Below are 23,475 nucleotides of genomic sequence, written 5' to 3'. Positions count from 1 at the left end.
GAATCATGGCAGGAATACTGTTCGTGGGATTATATATATAAATAAATTAGGGGTACTCGACAGATGATGTTCTGGATCAACCTGGTCCACATTTTGGTCGATATCTCGAAAAGCCTTCACATATACAACTAAGGATAACTCGCTTTTAAAACCATCATTAATACCTTTAATTTGATACCCATATCGTACAAACACATTCTAGAGTAACCCTTGATCCACCTTTATGGCGATATCTCTAAAAGGCGTCCACCTATAGAACTATGGTCCATTCCATTTTAAAATATTATTTAATCCTTTCCATTTGATACCCATGTCATACAAACACATTCCAGGGTTACTCTAGGTTAATTTTCCTACATGGTGATTTTCCCTTATTTTGTCTCCAAAGCTCTCAGCTGAGTATGTAATGTTCGGTTATAAGTAAATTCCTTACTTGTTTTTAAGTACAGATTAAAAGTCCGGCCCTATAACAATGGAGCGGCTGATCCAAATAAATCGAGTTTTCTTTTTCAAACAAAATCCTAATGACTAATAAAATGGGTCCCTGATTGCAGCACTTTAATGAATCTGATAAAAGTATATAGCAAAAATTATCAATTTTTTGTAATTTTGGCAATTTAATTATTACATTCAATTGATCCCAGTATCAAAGTGAGAGCATTCTTCAACAACTCTGCTACAAACACAAATTCATAAATCAGTAGATATTTTCGTATTTATAATGTAACTTTTCTCCAACCCTTTCGGTAGCGGTTTTAATGAACCACGCACCGTGGTATTACATCGAGCTAAGCGCGGTTTTGGTTTCATATTACGTGGAGCAAAAGCTTCATCACCGTTAATGCAATTAAAACCAACAGATCGTTTTCCAGCGCTACAATATTTAGATGATGTAGATCCAGGTGGTGTCGCTGATATGGCAGGTTTACGTCCTGGTGATTTTCTCTTATCTATCGGCAATGAAGATGTGCGTGCAGCCTCTCATGAGAAGGTTGTCGAAATGATACGTTCTGCAGGCGCACTTGTTGCTATGACAGTTATTTCGCCACAATTTCCAAATCAAATGCAAGGTACAGCACAGTTCTTGCCTAGCAATCATCATCTATCTAGCGGACCAAGCACACCACAAGCTGCACATCGTCAATGCGCAACTTTACCACGAAAAATGTCTTTAGGACCAGGTATCGCCGCAGCTGGCAGCGTTAGTAGCGGTAGTGGCAGCGGTCGAATGCCAGCACCAATGCCACCACGACGAGATCCGAAAACAACATTAAGCGTTGGTCGTGCAAGAGCTAAATCTATGGTTGCCGGTCTAGAGAATGGTGGCGAAAAGGATGAGGACGATGTACCACACACTAAATCATCATCAGTTGAATCAATAGTCACACCAACTCCTACACATCCTGGTACACCCGTGCAGCTACGCACTGCTAGTATAAAAGCGAGACCAACATCAAGTCGTATAACCGCAGCCGAACTTGAGGAGTTATTTCAACGTCAACAAGGCGAAGCAATTGACGGTACAAATCGTTACTCTACTATGATGACCACATCTCGCTTCCAATCTGGCACAGATAGTGGCGCAGCTACACCGCCAGCAACCACAAATTCGCCCATGAAAGCACCATTGGTCTATGGTAGTGTTGCTGAAATGAAACGCAAAACTAAAATCAAGAATGGCACATTACGTGGCAAACCATGCCCCATACCAACTGTGGATGGCACGGGTAATCGTGATTTGAAACGTTTCCACTCAACACCAGATTTGAATACACATTTGAATAGTTCGGCTTCATCTATATGGGCAGCAGCGAGTAAAGGACATCATTCGCAAGATGATGTCGCAACATTGCATGCGTCTATGCAACGTCTAAATACGTTACCGCCACCGACGCACCCACCACCACCACCACCCGTGGGGCAAGTGGTTAAAGTGGAGACGCGCAGTACTTCAGAATACGAGTCGACGTTATCGCTACAGCAAAAACTTAAAAAACGTGCCGAAAATGATGCCGTCACTGCAGCTGCCATTGATGGTGTACAGTCGAGTTTCAATCCCTCAGCAAATGCCAAAATTTATGCGTCACCGCAGGAGTTGCGCAATGTGATGGCTTGGAAAATGCGTCAAGCGCAAGATGTAAGTTAATTTAAAAATATTTCAGTCTATAGCAGCTTAATTTGAATTGCTTCCGTTTTTTTCAGAACCGCCAAAGCCAAAATGGTCAAACACAACAACAACAAACCACACTCAACTCAAACTCACCGAGTTCACAGCCAACAGCATCTCATTCGTCAGCACAGCTACAAAAACAGATGTCAAACAGTCAATATGCCCAACCAACCATTAGTCAGGGAATGCAACAACAACAACCACAATCACAGCCCTACGAATCTGGCCAACAAAATGGCAATGCTGAAAGCGCTAGTTCTATCAATAACAATAACAACAATAATAATATTATTGCAACCGGACACGCACCGCCAATACCAGAGCCAGATTATAGCTTTAGCGAGTCAGATGGTGAAGACGAGAATTCGATTTTGGTCGCGCGTAACACGAAACTAAATGAAAAGATTGCGCATATCGAGGTGCCAGAGACGAGCGGAAATAGTCAAGCAAGGTAAGCGGCATTGTTTGGATATCTAATGTTTCATTAAACCTTTTTTACGTTTTTTTGTGCATAAATTTATTTCTGTTTCTATCTTTTTCTAAATGCAGCGGCAGCAGCTCTGGTTCGGCTACTATATCCCATTCACTGTCTGTCGATGAGATACAGCGTGTACGCAGCAATTTAAAACAATCAAAATCTTCACCAAATGGTTTTCTCAAAAACGATAATCGTGAAAAGAGTTCCAACGACGCAGCAACTTCGGGACCAAAAAATAAATCTGCTGATTCTGCTACTGAAGATCAGAATAACAATAACAGTGCGAATCCCGCTAATGTAGTAAACAACGCAAACGAAGAGGAGGGCGATAATAGTTCCTCAGGTGTAAGTAATGATCAAGAGGTCGCAGGCGGCACAATTATTGCAAGCTCATCCAAATCTACAGACACAATTAAGAAGAAGCCAAGCGTTACAATTGTTGATACACCTAAAACGATATCCAATATAGAGTCATTGGCAATCAAAGCGGATAGAAATGTTAAGGCAGACTCGAAATCTGTTGAAGAAGCTGTTAATAAGAATACCGCCGATTGTACTGACTCGACTTGCAAAGAAAAAAGTATAACGTCTAATGCATCCGTTAATGCCCCTAATACTGAAACAGATACGCAACAACCAACAACTACAACGATATCAACAACGTCGAATGATGCTCCGCATGAAACTTCGGCGGCTGCAGCTGCAGCTGCAACGAAAATTCCAACATCTACTGTTGCAAATACAGCCGCTGCCTTTGAAGCGAAAGCAACAGCCACCACTGTGACTGTGAAGCAAATGGTACAACAACAGCATGCCCCGGTAATACAACAACAGCAACAGCAAATGTCCGGCACCAAAGTTAAAACCCTGCTAATTCAAAATCAACAGCTAAGTGGAGGGAAAGTTCACACGAGTATAAGTGGACGCGTGACGCATGCACAACAGGGGCCGACGGATCAGCAGCAGGCTGTTCATCCCAATGAGCCTCCTACACAAACGCAAGCGGCGACAAACCTTTCAATGAATATACCACAGCAGCACTTGCATCCAAATCAAAAATTACTTGCCACACAACAACAAATCTTTTTGCAACAACAAAAGCAACAACAACAAAAGCAGCAACAGCAGCAAATTCAACAACAGCAACAATTGGCACACCAACAACATTTGCAACAAATGCTGAAAGTGAAGGCAACCAATGCGGGCGTTGCTGCAGCAAACACTGCCAATATAGTCACCAAGCAACAACAACATCAACTGCACAAAAAAGCTGCCGTTTACGAATCGGAGCATGAACAGCGTTCGGACGACGATGGCGATTTGAGTCCATCACCACCGGCCAAAGGTTTTCAACGTCACAATTCGTTAACACGCAAGCAGGCAGCAGCGATTGCTATGCAACGCGCCACCCGCAGCGCCGCCGTTTCACTGATGCAGTTGCCACCACCCATTGAAGCGGACAGCGATAACGAGCTCGGCATAAGCGGTGGAGTTGGTGGCGGCAGAAGCAGAGGCAGCAGCAGTAATTCTGTAATGTCTACTGCTATGGCCAGTAGCGGTGGGCACGCGGGCGGTACGCTGCCAATCGCCGCTGAAAATATTGTTTTAGCTCCACCACCGCAATTTTGCGACTGCAACGACGTTAAGCACGGACCATTGCAACAACAATTGCACCATATGCCATCACCTCAACCACAGCACAACCACCATCAACAGCAGCAACAGCAACAATTGCATTTTCAGCAACAACAACAACAGCAATATCAAATGCAGTTGCGCGCACATTTACAAATGCATGGCACTAGTGGCAGCGGTGCGACTGCTGTCAATGCAGCTGCTGGCAATATGGGTACATTGGGACGTGTACGTATCATAGGCTCAACACCCAAAACTACACACCACCGATTACATTGAGGGAATTTAGATAAATACATACTGTTTAAGTATACAAAATATTTACAAAAATACATATATGATACATAACCTACATACTCATAAGCGCATACATGCATATGGATATTTCAAGTATCACTCAAAGAATTCAAACATACTTCAGGGTAGCCCTCAAGTGAAGTGCTCAATGCAAAAAGAACGCGCCTACTTGCCAGCTACTAGCATCTTACCACGTGAAAGACTAGTATACCCGTCATGTGGTCCCTAAAGTGTGGTGGTGACACTCAATAGTTATCTGCCAATGGTTTCAATTGCAACTTTAAACTCGCCGCGTCATTCGCAAAATCAGTAACGTAAGATAGTTCTATTGACTGTTTGTCTACAATGATTCCAACTCAAATGTAAACACCCATCTGGACCCCTATAGTAAAACCTCGAGATATTTTAGCTCCCTTTGGTCAATTTATGTTTTTGCTATGAAATATGAGATCAAGTACATATTGGATCGAAATACGCATTTGAGGATAAATAAATAAAAAATTTATGTAAGGCGCGATAACCTCCGAAGAGATGCCGAGCTTCTCTTCCAATTTGCGTCGTGCTCCCTCTTGATTTTCCCTACAAATTTGCCGGACAGGACCTACATGTTTATGCCGACTCCGAAAGGCATCTGCAATGCAGATGAGTTTTCACTTAGAGCTTTTCATGGCAGAAATACACCCAGAGCGTTTGCCAAACACTGCCTAGGGGCGACCCCGCTTGGAAAAATGTTCTTCTAATTGAAAAACCTTATTTCTAAAATGTTGATGTTGCTTTGCCCGGGGTGTGAACCCAGGGCATAAGGTGTGATAGGCGGAGCACGCTACCATCACACCCGGTGGCCGCCAGGATAATGTAGCATTTGAGGATAATGTAAAATTTTACGAAAAAGTAAGTAGACAATTTGAATACGTTACCTCCCACACGAAAGGCCTTTTACAGCGTTCTTTAGAATGTTAGCAAAAAAATCATTTATGTAAGTTCAAATTTGGTTTAAAATGTTCTAGAAAATTACTGGCCAAAAAAATGTACGCCAGTCGCTTCTTTGTTGGCCTAACTGGCGCCCATTGATAACACCAAAGGAACCTAAATTGGTTTCCACCTTCCATCCTTCCATCGGAGTAGGGGCCAACATCTTTCTCTGCTTCCATAGACGGGAACCGATAAGAATACTTTCTTGGCTATATCATCATCTTTCATTCGCATAACATGACCTAGCCAGCGTAGCCTCTGTGTTTTAATGTGCTGGACTATTTTAGCGTCTGCAGAAGCTTGTACAGCTGATCGTTAAATCTTCTTTGGTATCATAAATCTTTTGAAGAACTTTTATCCGAAACATTCCCAGAGTCTATTGTTGTTATGGTCCATGCTTCTGCTTCATATAGCAGGACCTACAAGTTGTAGGCTACAACATTAATTTTAGCTTTGATAAACCTAAAAAACTTAATATAGGTTTCCTAGTGGAATTATATAACTGCTTCATATTTTTCATGCATTAAGAGACAATCATATAATTCCAGTTTTTTGTTCGTGGTGTCTTTTCTGGAGAAATGACATTATAGCAAAATATTCAAAACGACCATAGTAAAAACCAAAGAAAGCGCAACGGTTTTCAGTTTCAATTTGATGGGCTTAGGTCTCTCAGCTAGAGCAGGAATTATTCGACAAGCAGACAATTAACAGTCAAATTGTTGCATAGTGTTAATAAAACATGATTTGCTGATCGAAGTTAAGTCTGTTCCTTTCAAAACAGATTTAAATTTTTAATCACTTCAAATTTGAACCTTTCAAATTCTGGTTCTGTAAGGTTAATTGCACTCCCTCATCATTAAGTACTAGAGCTTCTAAGTTCAAGAGAAGAAATAAGTTTGTAGACCATACTTTAAACTGCTCAAATCTTACACCCACACATGCAATGAATGAATGCGCGTATTTGTAATTATGTATTTACACTAATCTAATTACATTTGCATGTGAAGTCTAAACAGGTACTGCTATTATTTTATAAATAAGTAATTACTTTGCGAAATAGTCATGCAAATTTTTTTAACTAATTTTCTAAAAATATTGCTATTTTTGTAATTTCAGTATTTAAGTATAGGAAGTTTAAGTATTCTTTCATTAGGGCCATGTTGAGAATAACAAAATTTGTATGTTCTAGCAATTAATTGTATATTTAGCATATTTAAACAAGAAGAAGAAAAATTAGCTTAACAAATAAATATATAAATACATACACACATACGTTCAGTAATGAATTAATCAATGCACAATGTAAAATAGATAAATAGTAAGATAAATCATTATACACAATTTGCACAAAATCTTATGAGAAATATATATGAAAATTCCATGAGCAATTTATGTATAAATTTATTAGTAAATTTTAAATAAAAAATAATTAAAAAAAAATACATATTAAATGCAAAAAAAGACATAAAAATAATTAATTATTATAAAAACAACCGTTAAAAAAAAACAGATAAATATCCAAGCAAAAAATAAAAAAATACAAAATGCAATGGTTTTACAAAAAAAAATATTAATACATACCTAAAAATATATGTTAAAATTAAAATCGCTGTGAGAAAATTTTCACATATTTTTAAGGCTGACACTAAAATTAATTATTAAAAATTTAGTTTATAAAAACCTACAAAAACGTTTATTTAGAATTGAAAAGATAGGACCGTATCTTTTGTTGTGTACGTGCTGGCGAACACTGCCGCACTAAACCTCCTATGGTGTAAGTACTACGAGGGTTGCCATTTATATTTTGAGCCTAATGATGAAAAGACAGTAATTTATTATCGCAAATGGCTTTATTGTTTTTCGAAGTATTCTCCATGATACAATTTTGCATGCCTTCAAACTAATTTTCGTATCACTTTTTCCACTCCGATTGGGGTATTGAGGATTGAGCTTTTGTCCAATTATGCTGGATCCAACGCGAACAAATTTTTTTCACAGCGAAATGTTCATGCAATATCTTATTGATGCTCGTCATACTAATGCCCAGGGATGACTCAATCTCACGATAAGTCGTATGACGATCTTACAATATAAGTTCGCACACAGTGTCAATGATTTTGGACGACGTTCACGACTTTCGTCCCTGAGCGAACGCCGGCCACGATGGAATTCGTTATACCAGCGTTTCACAGTGGCAAAGGATGGGGCTTCATCACCAAAAGTGGAAGTAAGTTGTTCAAAGCACTCCTGTCTTGATAATCCACGTCGAAAGTCGTAAAAAATCATCGTACGAAATTTTTCGCTGAGATACAATTTTTAAATTACTGTAAACAACACAAGTTGTGCTCAAATGTTAAAATTTTCTGAAGAAGGTTATGCTTAAAAACGTCAAACTTTCAATTGAAAACGTCAGATGGCGCCGGCAAGGAATTAGTGTTGGCAAGGCTCAAAATATAAATAGCAACCCTCGTATTACGACATCGGGAGCTGGGATGAACGCCATACGTCACGTTTTAATTCGTTTCAAGTCACAGCATTCGATAAGCTGACGCTATACTCAAAAATTTACGCCCTTCTTCTAGTGATAAGGTGCCTCTTCGAAGATTTCGGGGAGTTTCAACCATGTTGATGATCCGTTGGAATTGCATACAGATTCGGGTCGCTCTGAAAAAAAGCACCATTAAGATACTAGCCCGACCATACCGCGAACTATTTGATAGGACCACTTTGTAGGTCATACAACAGCCTCCTTTCGTGTAAAACTTGAGGTCGTCATAGCCTAACCTAATAAATAAACAGTATTATCCATGAGGTGACAATTGTGAGGTTGACAATTGGGTAATATATTTCTTATTACTTTGATATTTATAAAAAGGAAAACCGAAAGAGCGCACAACGCTGAACGGTTGACCTCCAAACAAACGAGCAAGGGATGACGAAATGTTTCTCGGAATATGTTCGAACATATAACCTGTCGGTGGCATCAACATTCGATGTGAAGGGACTCTTACACTGACAGTGTTAGTATTGTGGCCCATGTTGACATCACTAAGCTGTTAATAAATAATAAACAACAACAAATACAGTAAGCAGCCAAACTTATGTACATGCACACATAACCAACAGCTCGAAGTGAAAAGACATCTCACACATACACACATGTAGTCATCAGCCGAAGTAGGTACTCACACATACACACGCATTTGACTATGAGAAACGCATAAACTACAAATATACATGTATATCGCTGGTAACCAAGCAGGGGATTCTAGAAGGTGAAACGTCTAGACGTTTAGAGAAATATGCTGACGAGGCAACAGAGAGTATAAAAGCAGCGCAAGCTGAGAAATGACTAATCAGTTTGATTTAAACACGCTATCAGTTGCGAAGTGAAGTATAATTGTACTACTGCCAATGTAGTCTAATAAAGACCATTTTGCAATACAGAATATTGGAGTGATTTATTCAACAGTTTAGCGATTCAAACGTTAGCAGAAGGTTTCAAATAACGGGAATTTCTCAAAATTCGTTACAATATATTTCCTTTCTAGGAATCATCGCTGATTCATCTGCAATATGACGTAGGCTTTTACACACAACTGCGTCAATTCGGCTAAAAACGTATTACAGACTTGCATTAGAATTCGTTTCAGCCACACGCTAGAAGCATACATTACCTGGAATGCGGATCAAAAAGGAGTCGAAGGTAATGAGAGTACTGAACCCATACGTAGGGGGTCATCAAAATAAAATAAGCGAATTACTAGAAGTCTAAGGTCGTGAAATTAAGCAATCTGCATCGCTTATAGAGCTATATGCGCACATACGGAAGAGATAGTTATTCCCCATTATGACCAGAGAGAATACTGAGAATTTTCTTGCAAAACAAACGAAAAAAAACTCTAAAAAGTGGAATGTATGCTTCAAAAATGCTGTTTCTTTTCATAAAAAAAATACATTTTAAGCCTGTATATCCCACTCGAGCTTAACAAAAAAGACTATAGCTACTGTTAAAATTGGAAAGACCATTTGGGATCTTAAAAACAAGCATTCAAAGTATCAAGACCCAAAAGTGCAGAGAAATCACAGAGAATATAAAAAATTTCATGAACTTTAAAAAAAAAAGTTCATCAAATAGAGCAAACCATGGTGTTGCATAAAGTGTAAAGGTATCTTGCCTAGAAAATTTTGACAGTGGGGGACTTGAGTCATAGTGGTGTTCACTGACATGCCACAACCATCAACTTTGACGTCTCGAAACCCTAACCTAACAACCATCAAGCGGCTGGGTCAATGTTATATTCGGTCAAATGTTAATCAAGAAGATATCTTTCCGAATCCGGCCCTCTATTTCAAAATCAAATCCGTCGTCACACTCTCTACCGCCGAAAAACGGAGAGTGAGTTAAAGGTCAAGTCAACATCGCCGAGCATCAACGATATCTGCAAAACAAATATAAAAAAAACGACAACTTCTCATTGGTAGCACATGGTAAGAATAAAGAGGCGACTCAATTGGCCTCAAAGGCGATCAGCTTCAAGTTTGCCAGCATAACCCCTAAGCTTATAATAATAATAGAGGGCACTAGTTTGCCCACGAATTTTAGAATGAGCGCTTCGTGACGCGATAGGAAAACCGATTTCAAAGCTGTCAAATTACTACATTTTTGAAGCTTTATAAATATATTTTATTTTAAGATATAGCGTTTTATTTTCCAACACTGTCTTTGTTATCCTTATCTCTCATGTTCTCATTTTAAAATACGAATCTCATCTTCTACTAACACTTTGTAAAAAATCCCCAATAAATTTTTTGAAATTACTTTCTATTCTATAATGTTAACAGGAAAAAAAAATACTTTAAAATATTTCGCAGATTACAAGTCCTTGCTGTTGTTGTGTTGTAGCGATAAACATAATCCTCGAAGCTTTTGGGGATTGTTATCGTTGTTGATGGTCCTTTTTCCGAACATAGCAAAGTGCAAACCCGACCATCTCGGGAACGATTTAATATGATCACATTGAACCTTTTAGGTTATATCGCCCTCACCCCCCAGATGATACATTGTATGATACATTCATATTTGTAACAGGATTCCCCTCGAGTAGGTGAGGTTTACAATTAGGTTGCGGAAGCTGTAAAGCTATAAAGCTTTGTACTGCCCGCCCTCATCAACCCCTTGAATCCTCTTGCAAGTCCATTAAGATGATAAAAAGTAAAGCGAACTAAGACGGAAACGATGAGAAGCAAGATATGGTGTTGTATTAACAAATCCATCTCGCATTTGCAAAATAATTTTAAGGAAATTGATTATGTCAGCTATCAACCAGATCTGAGCCTTTTCAAACGTGCTCGGTTACATCCAGGAGCTGCTCCCATGCCAATTGAGCCAAGTACAATTATTTTAATTGTATCAGATAGACAATTGTAACTTGTGTGTCTGGTTTTAATGAAATGATGCTGAATGCTACATGCACCACACAGGGTTAATTCATTTTTTTACATTTGTTTGACATATTTCAAAAAGAAACAAATTCACTTTGATATTGACATCAAGAGAAACTTCAATAATCACTTTTTTAATCAAAAATGGCAACCTCATAATTACAATGTAAGCAACGGGTGGCAAGGTGGAAAAATTAGGAATTTTTTGAAAGCCGTTCAAAGTGTATTTTAGTTCCATCATCGTATGCAGATTTTGACGATTGTCTTTTTTTTTTTCAGAATATCGATGAGAATGAATTGACACAGTTAACGTGGTTTGACTAGAATAGAAATATTTAATAAGAAAAAATAAAAAAAGCTGCAAATAATATATAACATAATATGTATCGTACTAATATATATATTTAAGCAGTATTGCATAAACATTAAGATATTTATATATTAAAAAAAAAATCGACAAACTAGCGAAAAAAGTATGTATTTGAACAATCGATAAAAAGCCGCATTATAACTTCTAAAATTTCCATTCCATCGCTACATTAACTCGCACATAAATAGTTACAAATCTGTTTAATTATAGAAGCAAACTGAATATGTATATGGACCAGTATCATGTTAAAAAAATATTAAAATTTTAATAAACACCTCCTTATATGCATATGTATGTAGCATGACATATGCATACATTAGAGCGGGTCAAATTGTATGGATGGATTTTTTTTTTTCATCAGAAGTATAGCAAAAACGTAATCTACAGATGCTTCTAAGAAAAATTGCTGAATACACCATAGCTCTAAATCCGATTTCGAGTCGCCGCCTTTTGCAAAATAGACGTTTTGCCATATGAATGTAGGGTTTGGCCAACAAAAATCTTCATAGCTTCTGAAAGAATTATAGTAAAAATATCATATTGGGCTTACTTTAAGGGAATTTGACTTACATTTCAGAATCTGTATTGATATCTATAGTGTTTTTGAATTTTAGTAGAGATATGGGGCTTAAATTATGAGAAATTAGCCTAAAATGAACTTTTAACTACTATATTACCCGTCTTTTTTTTTTACACGCGTATACGTTTCGTTTGCGCGTGAAAAAAAAACGCCTATACTCGCTTAGATAATGCTTAGGAGACCCATCTAGCGGCAGTGGTTAAATAACTACAGCTATATCACAGGGTGTACCGAAAAGCGGATACACAACCCTCTGATGGCCATAGGGTAATTGTGGACACACATAGAATACATAGAATTAGTGTAGAGGGTGAAACAGAGACACATATTTCAGTTACATCTGAGTATAATGCGTATTGAAATTTAGTAGGACAAATTTTATGCGCAGCAATTTCAGAGGTGTATTTAAAGTTTGTTGCTTGGCAGCCCATATAAAGTTTAAGCGTAAACGTATATAGAAGAATAAAAAACACAGATATTATCATTTTTAACAAATTTCTTAAGGAATTTTTTTTTTCTTTACAGCTTAAAAATAAGTTCAGAACATTTCCAAGAACTTTCATTTTAACAGTTTTTCTTTTTTCGAATTCGTTTTAGTAGAAAAAAATTTTCAAAAAAAAAACCTATATTTTCAAGTAATAAGCAAAAAAACACAATTTTTATAATTTCAATGTAATTTATTTAAAACTTATTTGTTTACTTAGAATTGACCATTTTAACGTATTTTTCAAAATGAAAGTAATGTTATGTTATTATTTTTTTTAAATCTTTTTTGCTCTCCATTCGTGGTTGTTTTTCAGGACTTTCTGTGCAACAGCCATAACACCTTCACGTTTTTTTTCTATAACACGCTTGGAAACAGATGTTAACAACTGTACATATCTTTCTGTTCCTTGTATATGCATTGGAATATTAGGATCATCTAGTGTTGGCTCATTATAATTGAAGAATTGTACCAAGTGATCGTATGGAATATTTTTTGTGAATGCCGGTTCAGATAGTAATTTATCGTCATTCAGATCAATCATATCAGTATAGTCAGAAGCATTAAAATTGATATTATATTTTTTGTATTATAAAATTTTTTTCATAGCTCTATCACGTACGGCTTTTCTATCATCAAATAACATTGTTAATAAAATATTTTCTGGTTGAGCGTAATATGAATTATTTTGTATTACACCATCTACAATATTAAGTAAAGTACGTGGTAGGTATCGTGGCCAACGAATAAACTTTGATGAAAGTACACTGCCGTATACAACAGAATTATAGTATTTTATATTCAGATACATTGGCACATAAATTATAACAATATAAACTGCTAGAGTTTTCAAATTTTCCGATGTTGTATTAGTGGTTGTATATAGACGTAATACCCTGCTTGCTTTGGTTAGCCATCGAGAATGTTCAACTGGTCCTGGTTTCATGTTAGCTAAATCAACTGAAATAGCATCATTTGAAATTGCTTTGGCCATTTGATATAAATATTTAACATCTGTGATAATTCTCGTTCTTGTTGATCACTGATCATACAAATGGAGAGCAAAAAATATTTCAAAAAATAATAACATACCATTACTTTTTATTTTGAAAAATACGTTAAAATGGTCAATTCTAAAAAAAAAAATAATTTTTTAAATAAATTACATTAAAATTATAAAAATTGTGTTTTTTTTTGCTTATTATTTGAAAATATAGGGTTTTTTTTTTTGAAAATTTTTTACTAAAACGAATTCGAAACAAGAAAAATGTCTGAATGAAAGTTTTTGAAAATGTTCTGAACTTATTTTAGCTGTAAAAAAAAATCCATAAGAAATTTGTTAAAAATGATAATACAGTAGTTAAAAGTTCATTTCAGGCTAATTTCTCATAACTTAAGCCTGATATCTCTACTAAAATTCAAAAACACTAGAGATATTAATCCAGATTCTGAAATATACGTAAAATAACTTTAAGGTTAGCCCAATCTGACATTTTTCCTATAATTCTATCAGAAGCTATGAAGATTTTTTGGCCAAACCCTACATTCACATGGCAAAATGTCTATTTTGCAAAATGCGGGGACTCGAAATCGAACTTAGAGCTATGGGGTCTTCAGCAGTTTTTCTTAGAATTATCTGTAGATTAAATTTTTGCTATACTCCTGATGAAAAAAAAAATCCATCCATACAATTTGACCCGCTCTAATATGTATGTAGAATATGTATGTAGCATGCCATATGCATACATATATGTATGTATAAACATGATTTTATAAAGAAAGTTGAAAATATTAATAACAAGTATTGCCAACGAACAATTTTATTTTAAACGTTTACATAAATATGTGTATATACATATGCTACATACATATGCATTTACTCACATAAACACAATATAATACAACACATACATTCATACATACAAAAAATTGCTTATTTACAAGTTGAATTACAAATACATAATTCATATATATATATATATATATATGTATGTATATATGATATAAATATACATATGTGTATATAATTGTGAACTGGTCATTAAAACAACAACTACACAAACAGTAGTAAGAGCACGCAAATAAAAAAAAAATATTTGAAATAAAATTATAAATTAAAATAACTGTTAGAGCTATTACTTATTTGCGTATTTGGGACAATGTAAGATGTTTGGTAATATATTTTTATGATAAACTAGAAGACCCAGCAGAGGTTATTCTCCACTAACTTTGGTCTTCCTGCATAACGTTTAAGAAGTCTCCATCTCTTAATCTCCCTCTCCCTGTCTTCCCCTTTTTTTTATCCTTTTATTCAGCCTTCCTCTCCTTCTACCACCCTCGCGCCATCTTTCCATATATCTATATCTTCGTCTAATTCCATCTCTTTCTCAGTCTCTTGCTCCTTCCCTCGTTTTTCTTCTCACTAGCTCCCCTAAACGGGTTTGAGATATCGCAAAAACTTAACCTTTTTATTAAAGCTCTCATCAGCAGCTTTCATTTGATATTCATATTGCACAAATACACTTCAAAAATACCTAGGTCCATGTTTGGGGTTTCAAGACCCTAGTGGTCTAGTGATCGGAACTATGATATTTACATTCCCTGGGTGATAATAAATATCCATGCAAATGGCCGCAACTCCACGCGTTGCGGTTCCTAAGTTTTAAGGCCATAAAGATCCGGACACTGGCATTTGTATATATAGATTACATAATTGTTGGGAGTAGCTTTTCAAGAATTCTATAATTTCGTGAAAGAAGAAAAACTTTTCAAAATTACGCAAATTCCATGTTTCCAAAAAGTCGAAAATTTTGAATAGATTTTAGACCGCGCTTTTCTTTCAGGAAACAGGAACAGGATCTAAATATTTTGCTCCGATTTCTAACGGCAGAAATATACTCGGAGTTCTGGCCAAATTACTGCTGCAGGACGACCCTTTTTAGAAAAAATGTGTTCTAATTGAAAAAACTTGTTTCTAAAATTTTGATTTTGCTTTGATCAGGGCGTGCACACAGGATCTTCGGTGTGGTAGGCGAAGCACGCTACCACCACACCACGGCGGCCGCCAGTCAAAAAGTCTAGTATATTTAAATATTTTCATTTTCGTAAAAATATGAATATTTCGCTTTGCATGGACTCTAGAGCTATCAGGTCCAAAGCCTGGCACGGTAGAGCTAAATGGAGTGGTGCTCCCAAGCGGTCGATAAACCGAAACGATAAAAAGAGTGGGGAAAACAAACAAACCCCAGGTTATCAAAATACACAAAAATCAGCGCTCAATATAGACACTTAAATATGAAACACACTGATTTTACACATACAAAACGTTTCCACAAAAATGGCCCAAGATAGCGAAGAAGTACATGGCTTTGGTAGACAAGATGAACAGCGTTTCTCATGCTATGAATTTCTTTACCTAGAAAAGGCGAAGACTGCGTAATATAAACCAAGAGGCTAGGCTGGTGAGGCTTGTTTCGAAAAACACCATCTAGGCGGATCATTCTCAGTTTATATGCTTTCAAAATTTGTTTGAAGAATGCCGTACGTCAAAAATACACTATTTCAAAATTTATTTCAAAAACCGCCTATCTGGCCATAAGTTCAATGCATTTTGACATATGTAAGAGGGAGTTAATGAAAAGCATTCTGAGATAAGGCGTACTTCAAACTAATTCTGATATAGGGCGTTTTTGTGACGTATGCTGAAATGGGAAATTTTTAAACGGTTTTATTTAGATTGACTTGACAGGCTGGCTTTCTGGCACGAATTTTGTAATTGAAATTTAAGTAACTTCCCGATAAGCTACAAGCTTGAAACTTGGAATATAGTTCAGACCCCGATGGCAATGCAATAATAAGAAGAAAAAAAAGCTCCGATAGGTGGCGCATGGATCGATTTAAAAAAATCTTATTTGTGGTCCGATTTGGCTCATATTTGGAACAAATATATATTCCATATAGTCCGGTAGAAGTGGCATCAAAATATTTTGGAGTTCGAGGAGGGACAAGCATACGTGGCGCAGAGTTGAGTAAAGTCTTTGGAAGATTGTGTATTGAGGACTTAGATTGTAACAAATTGTCAGGAAAGAGTCCTTGTATAATGAGTCATTAAATGAACTAAATAGAATGAGAAATAATAGGCAATTAAACAAAGACTAAAAGCTTGAAAATAAAATAATTCGTCGGTCGCCTAACGCTTTTATTTAATTGTCTAATCAATGCCCTAGATAGTTGAGGAGTGTGATGACTAGTACCTAGGATCTACCTAATTATTTTCTAGCTGTTAGTATCATTATTACTTCATGTAAGTATTGTTTTCAATAAAACCGGTTAACATAAAATTTTTTTTAATTATTTTATTTAAAAATATTTTTAGATAGGACTGACAAAAAAATAAAAGAAAACGGCTTATTGTCTTAGAATTTTATATTCCGGCTTCGACTTCGACCGAAGAGTTAAGCTTTTGTGCTGTCCCGCTACACAGGGAGTATTTACCTTTTTCCATTTCAGTATTTAAGGAAGTGTGCCGGATAAACCGTTAATTTAGAATATTCCGAACACGTTCGTTTGATACTACCTCGCGAGGTTCGATTATTCCAAAAAACGATTCCACAAATTCCATTATTTACTAATGACATTTTTACGTGAATCGTTTTACTAGTCGAGTTATTGACCTTGAACGATGAATTTTAAATTGGTTTATGTTTCGTATGTCCATAGGTTTACGAAAGTGTTTCCTTGGTGTCCGTACTTTTCATAAAATTATCTATTTTCAGCCACACTAATTGATCATGCGATAGTTAATAAATTCATCATAAAATTTAAAAACATGTTTTAAGGAACTATTCAGTTCAGTACTCATCGGGTATTTGTAAACTGATTGCGTTCTATTTCTACTACAAATATTTTTCGAAAAAACGCAAAGAAACAACACAGTTTACGGATGTCAATTCGATTTGGAAGCAAAATGGCTGCAATTTCAAAAAATTTGTCAGCCAAGCAAACCTCTTGTGATTGAATCATGGCATTTACCTTTATTGACCTGAAAATCATAAGAATTTGTCAAAAATAATGAATTTATCATGCAAAAAGAAATTGGCAACGTTTGGCCTCCTATTGCCTCCGATGGAGCTATTTAATTTCTGTTAACTGTAATGAGTGTTATAAATATCAATAAAGCCGCAATATAATTTATTTTACGAGTATATATTAAGGTCGCAGGTTAAAACATTAATGAAAATACAACAACACTTCTTAACATACCAAAAGAATATGATTAAACCCAAAACTCTGTTTTTATTTAATGAAGTACAACAAATACTTATGTTTTCGAAGTTCATCTAACTTATTTTGACTGAAACAACTCAAGTAAACCGACAGGGCTGATACCAGAGTTGGGGGTAGTGCATTAATGCACTAGCCTGCACTCACAGTTAAGTAGTAATGTAAAAAATATCAGCCTCACACCCTGTAGAAAAATAACTATACTTCAAAACTGGTGTGCTTTTAGTGCATTCAGAACCACTATTAGTTTGCTCTCTATCTATCTCTTTTACATTTTTCAACTGCCGATTTCATAGGCGTTGGAAATTGTCCTCGTTGCATTACCTATTCTATAGTTCCGAACTAGATACATATTTCCACTTTAAAACTAGTTGGTTTATTGGCACTAAGTATTTAGATAGTTCCGAAATATTGTAAAAATGTACAGTTTATTGTGACAAATATTAGCATCACTAAGCTCTTAGAAAATAATCACACAACAACAAAACATGAAGCAGCCACTCTTATTTACATGTACACATTAAAGCTAGCAACACTTATGTAGAAGGCGAAGAAGTGTAGTCATCAGCCGAAGTAGTTACTCACACATACACACGCATATGACTATAAACTACAAATATGCATGTACTCACATTACTAATTACAAAGCAGGAGATACAAGAGTTCTAGAAGGTGAAACGTCTAGACTTTTGGAGAAATATGAGAACGAAGAAACGGAGAGTAGAAAAGCAGCGCAAGCTGAACAATCTGGGATCAGTTTGATTTAAACACGCTATCAGTTGCGAAGTGAAGTATAATTGTGAAGTATAATTATACTACTCCCAAACTAGTCTAATGAAGCCCATTTTGCAATACAGAATATTGGAGTGATTTATTCAACAGTTTAGCGATTCAAACGTTAGCACAAGGTTTCAAATAAGTGGAATTTCCCAAAATTCGTTACAATATCTAGTCCTTTTATTTGTACTACTTTGTTGGTACCAAACCGGAGAAAAATTATACATGCTGCCTCTAGTACTAGTTTAAAAGCTTTCGCGATAGTTTCGAACCAGTGGCTTTTATGTGTGTGGGAAAAAAGACATACTCGTAGTCGACGCTTCTTCAAGCTAGAGGCAGTTTTCCTTTGTAGATACATGTGCACCAAATATATGTTTAATGTGAAATATAAAAACCCACACTGTAGATTTTAAAACTAGAGAGAATCTAGTTACTATCGCACTATTTAGTACGTTAGGTCTAGTCCTGAACCAGAAATTTCTCGCTAGCTACTGACATTCGTTGTTGTTTTAGTAGTGCTTCGCCCCATCAAATAGGCGCGACAACTCACAAATTGTCTTCAATATCCTCTAACGGGAGCCCAAAGAAACTTGCAGTTTCAACAGTATTGGACCATAGTGAGAGCGGTGTTAGGTTGGTTCCACATTGAAATTAAAGAGCTGGTTGATGTCATGTGGGGACACATTGCAAGCAGAACATACATTGTGTATGTCTGGGTTGATTTTGGATAGGTAAGAGTTTAACCTCTTACAATATTCAGATCGAAGTTGAGCTAGAGTGACGCGCGCTCCCTAGGGAGAGTGCTTTCCTCTTCTGCGATTTCAGGGTATTTATCTTTAAGAATTGGGTTCGCTGGGCAAGAGATTTGAGGATTTTATTACGGAGCTGGATTTTAGGTACAATTGCGGTTGCATGCTCGCCAAAATGTAGATCCTGATCGAATGTTACACCCAGTAGTTTTGGGTGTCAGACAGTCGGTAGCGTAATGCCATCGCAGTGGATGTTCAATATAATCGGCACTTGACGTGTCCTTTTTGTAAATAAGGTCACCAATGATTTGTTCGGTGACAATGTCAGGTTTCGTGAGGCGAAAAAACTGGAGAGAGCAGGGAGATAGCTGTTTATTTTATTGTATAGCTCATCGAGGGGTGTTCTGGTGGAAAAGGGAGCTTCGATATGTAGAAGCTAAACACAACCGAGCATAGGACAGCACCCTGCGGTACCCCCTTCAGGAGTGGTAGTGAATATACAAAAATTTTCATTAAAATTTAAAAGCTGGTAGTGAAAATTTTTTCCGCTTCACACAAATTTTTCTTCACACATTGCAGTGGACTGTATAAAACTTCCAATAATTGTATTTTATTTTTTTCATTCAGCTGAGTAGTAGCGAAACAATAAAATGACTGCAATAAATTTGTTTAAGTCGTAGTGAAGAAAGGCAACACTTTCACTAAGCTGAAAGCGAAATAATGCGCACTCAATTTTTTCCAACGTAGTATAATGCTAATAAAAGTGTAATTCAATCAAAATATAGTGCACTACCCCCAAATATGGCTGATACAAAAAAACAAATTGTTATCATAGACCTACAAAAATAACTACTTGCGTGTGCCTAACTCATTTAGCAATAAAGAATTATAATACATATTTACATATGCACACTTTGTTTGTATTGAGATACATTAGACCGATTAGCCCAAAATGCTCATTTCCTCCAATCAGTTTCAAAAGTCTAGTTTTGTTACAAAAAGGACTTTCTTTAATATTACCAAATATTTAGGGCTGTTTTCTCGACAATTTGCTTAAATTTATCTCTACTTTAAACACAATTTCATTCTCTGCAATGTCCGTGTAATCTTCCCGTTAAAATATGTCGCTTCCAAAGCGTAATCTGATATTTTTTTTATAGCCAGGAAAAAGCTTATTGCTATGTACATCAATTGCAAAGCAAGCAACAGGGCATTCATATGGCCGAGTGGATAAAGGAATCTGCCTTTATACTAGTATGTTGGAGATTTCGGGTTCAATACTCAGCTCTCGAAAAGCTAGCTGATGATGAAGTGAAATTCAGAAACATGTCCTAGTAAACATCGCCGGTTGTAAACTTTGTAACTTTTCTCTAATATCAACAACAATTTTTTTTTTGTTTACAAATGGCTTTGGCAGTCAACTACAACCGAATTTCAAAAAGAATTACTTCTATGGAAAAAGCCATTTTCAATGCACTTTTTTGTAACGGAATAATGGGGATTTACTTTGAACAAAACTAAAAAAACCGAGAATGTCCAGCGAACATTTTTGTCCAGAGCACCAAAAATCGGAAATACTTTTTTTGAATAGACTGGAGAAATGTACATTACACTGGGTCGATTTATTAACCGATATCGTGCCATCGATTTTTCGATAGAATTTGGGCTCAGGAAAAAAAGTTCCACTACGTTACCCAAAAAAATTATTTTCGAGCCTGCGAAAAAAAATGGCGAAAGGATAAATTTTTCGACCAAAACACTCCCTAAAACCCAAAAAATATATTTTTTTTTTTCAAAAAACTGTTATCGCCAACGTTTTTACAACAGTTTTTTAAAAAAAAATAGTTTTTGGGTTTTGGGGAGTGTTATGGTCGAAAAATTTACCCTTTCGCCATTTTTTTTTTGCAGGCCCGAAAATTATTTTTTTGGGTATGCGTAGTGGAACTTTTTTTTCCTGAGCCCAAATCCTATCGAAAAATCGATGGCGCGATATCGGTTAACTTTCGTCCATACAAATCGACCCAGGTTAATGTACATACATGATTATCAGCTTGAATAAGTTTTGTCCACATTTTTTTATTTGGCTCGTCTTTTTTTAAGTGTTTTTAAGAGGACGAGGTTTCACTCAACTACTGATTACGAAATATTAAAAAGTTATTTTGTATTTATATAAACTCTTACCCTTTATTTATTCCATTAGAGAAATGTTTAAGTTAGATACATTCTTAGTGCAATATAGCGTACTTTTAATGAAATAATAAATCTGGTGCGATTATTAATAAGAGCGCTTTTAGGCCACAATTTTAGTGCAGGATTATAGGCATTTACAACTAGTTTTCAGGTCCAGAAATAGCGTTGCACAGCACTTTTGCAGCACTACCCTTGCATGTTAACGTATGTATGTAACGTAAATCCAACATTTGACCTTCGAAACGGAGATGAATACTATACACACTTACCAACGCTATGAGAAACTTACATATATATGAGGTATTCCATCTCATTTCGACCAATTTTGAACCCGACCCCTTTAGAATTGGCTGAAAGTTTTTCTTCTTTTTCTAGCTTACGAAAGACGTTTTTCAAATTTTTTCATCCAACTCAAAAAAAGTTATGAATTTAAAAAAAAAACGTTTTTGTTTTCAAAATGCTATAACTTTTTCAAAAATTGACCGTTTGGGATCTTTTTTTTTTTTAATTTGTTTTTAAATGTACTTTTCGGAAAAAATTCAAAAAAATTTTTAAAGTTTTTTTTTTGTAATTTTTCAGTTTTTCGAGATTTTTCGAATTTCGCCTTTTTTTTCTCATAAAAAACTTCAATCAATTCTGCAATCATCTCCACTAGTCCCGGAGTGGGCCGAGATTTTTTTTTTTTTTTTTTATTTAAAAAAAATTGTAAAAGTAATAAACATCTAAAAAGGAACTCAAACTGCACAAATACAACGCAAATCCTTTTGATAATTGGCACAAATTCAATTGTGCCATATAAGGGGATATTAAAGCAATTGGTAAATTACATTTGCATGAGTAGTGGGCGAACTATATAAATGAGCCCAAATACATTAATTCCTTAAGAACCGACAGTCAGCAAATCATTAAACTTACTTTAAGTTACATGCATTCATACATACATAAATATCCTGCATTGGTTGAAGTTATTGGTTGTTTATTAAAGTTTATTACCGCTTGTCATCGCATGCAACCATAGTCTCACTGGCGTAGATAAGGGGGGACCAAGGGGATCAAACCCTCCCCCGGGAAATTGAAAATAAAATTTTTGAAAAAATTTACTTATACATATTCATGTATGCATTCATTTCTCGAACTGCCATTAATCTTCGTTCAGTATTAAATCGTTGCTATCACTCTAAAATTAGAGAGAAAAAAATCTTTTCATGATAGTTATGATTTCTTGCATACACCTAAAAGAAAAGCCATTTTGGAAAACACGATTGAAGAATCTGACGAAACTCCACGAACGTAATCTTTAAAAATATTGAACCTGACTCGATGGGTTTTATTGTAACCTCAATGTCAATAAAGGAAATTAGACTTTTAACTTTAGAATACTTCATTTATTGAATTCATTTACAAAATAATATTTTAACCATAAAACAGTGATTAGTACGTCGCTCGAGTCGTAGGAAAAAAGCGGAAGTGCCAATCAGCTCGTGTAAGCGTTGCCACTTAATTTTTTTATGCAAATAATGTTTCTATGCTACCAACAAGTTTCGAAATATGAGACCGTCAACGATTTTTACGAGTTATTTCCGTTCGTTTACGAAACTCTAAATGAATGAGAACCTTAGAAAAAACGCAAAAAATGTTTAAAACGCCAAAGATTTTGAATGCTTACATATTATCAATGCAATTTTTCAACTTTAGTTGCCTTTGCGTCGCGAATTTCAAAAGGTTAATTTAGATTTGGTTCAAGCCATGGATATCGCCAAACATTTGCCCGAGGAAGTAAAAAAGATTTGTGCAAAAGAAGACGCTTTTTCTGAAATTTACGAAGTTTCGAAAAAAAAATTGCTGAAACTCTTGACATTGAGATTAAACACAAAAGAATAGCGCGTAGACAAAAAAAAAACGCGCAAATCCTGAAGTTCAAAGTACAAAAAATTATTTTCGTGTAGCAGTGTTCAATCCTTTTCTAGATTCTTACATCATGAATCTTGTAAAAATATTAAGTTAACATGAAAATATACCAGAACGATTTTCGGTTCTTTTCAAGC

The 23,475-nt window shown here is 35.7% G+C and overlaps 2 protein-coding genes across 25 annotated transcripts in view; one reads left to right on the top strand and one right to left on the bottom strand.

The window, feature by feature from the left end:
• The window catches only part of Prosap (prosap), a 163,285-nt gene extending 148,731 nt beyond the window's left edge, over positions 1-14,554 (top strand). For all 19 annotated transcript variants that reach the window (XM_067770875.1, XM_067770872.1, XM_067770866.1 and 16 more), the window contains 3 exons: positions 751-2,137; positions 2,203-2,621; positions 2,720-14,554. In XM_067770875.1, the coding sequence (XP_067626976.1) occupies positions 751-2,137; positions 2,203-2,621; positions 2,720-4,562 (3,649 nt within the window). In that variant the 3' untranslated portion in view covers positions 4,563-14,554. The remainder of the gene's footprint in view (positions 1-750; positions 2,138-2,202; positions 2,622-2,719) is intronic.
• Synj (synaptojanin) overlaps positions 1-23,475 on the bottom strand; it is a 566,615-nt gene that overhangs the window by 487,269 nt on the left and 55,871 nt on the right. The gene's annotated exons all lie outside the window — the stretch shown is intronic.

This window comes from Eurosta solidaginis, chromosome 3, assembly GCF_040869045.1.
Source record: "Eurosta solidaginis isolate ZX-2024a chromosome 3, ASM4086904v1, whole genome shotgun sequence".
Taxonomy (NCBI): Eukaryota; Metazoa; Arthropoda; class Insecta; order Diptera; family Tephritidae; genus Eurosta; species Eurosta solidaginis.
The sequence above is the reverse complement of the archived record's forward strand: the minus strand, read 5'-3'. Positions and strand labels throughout refer to the sequence as shown.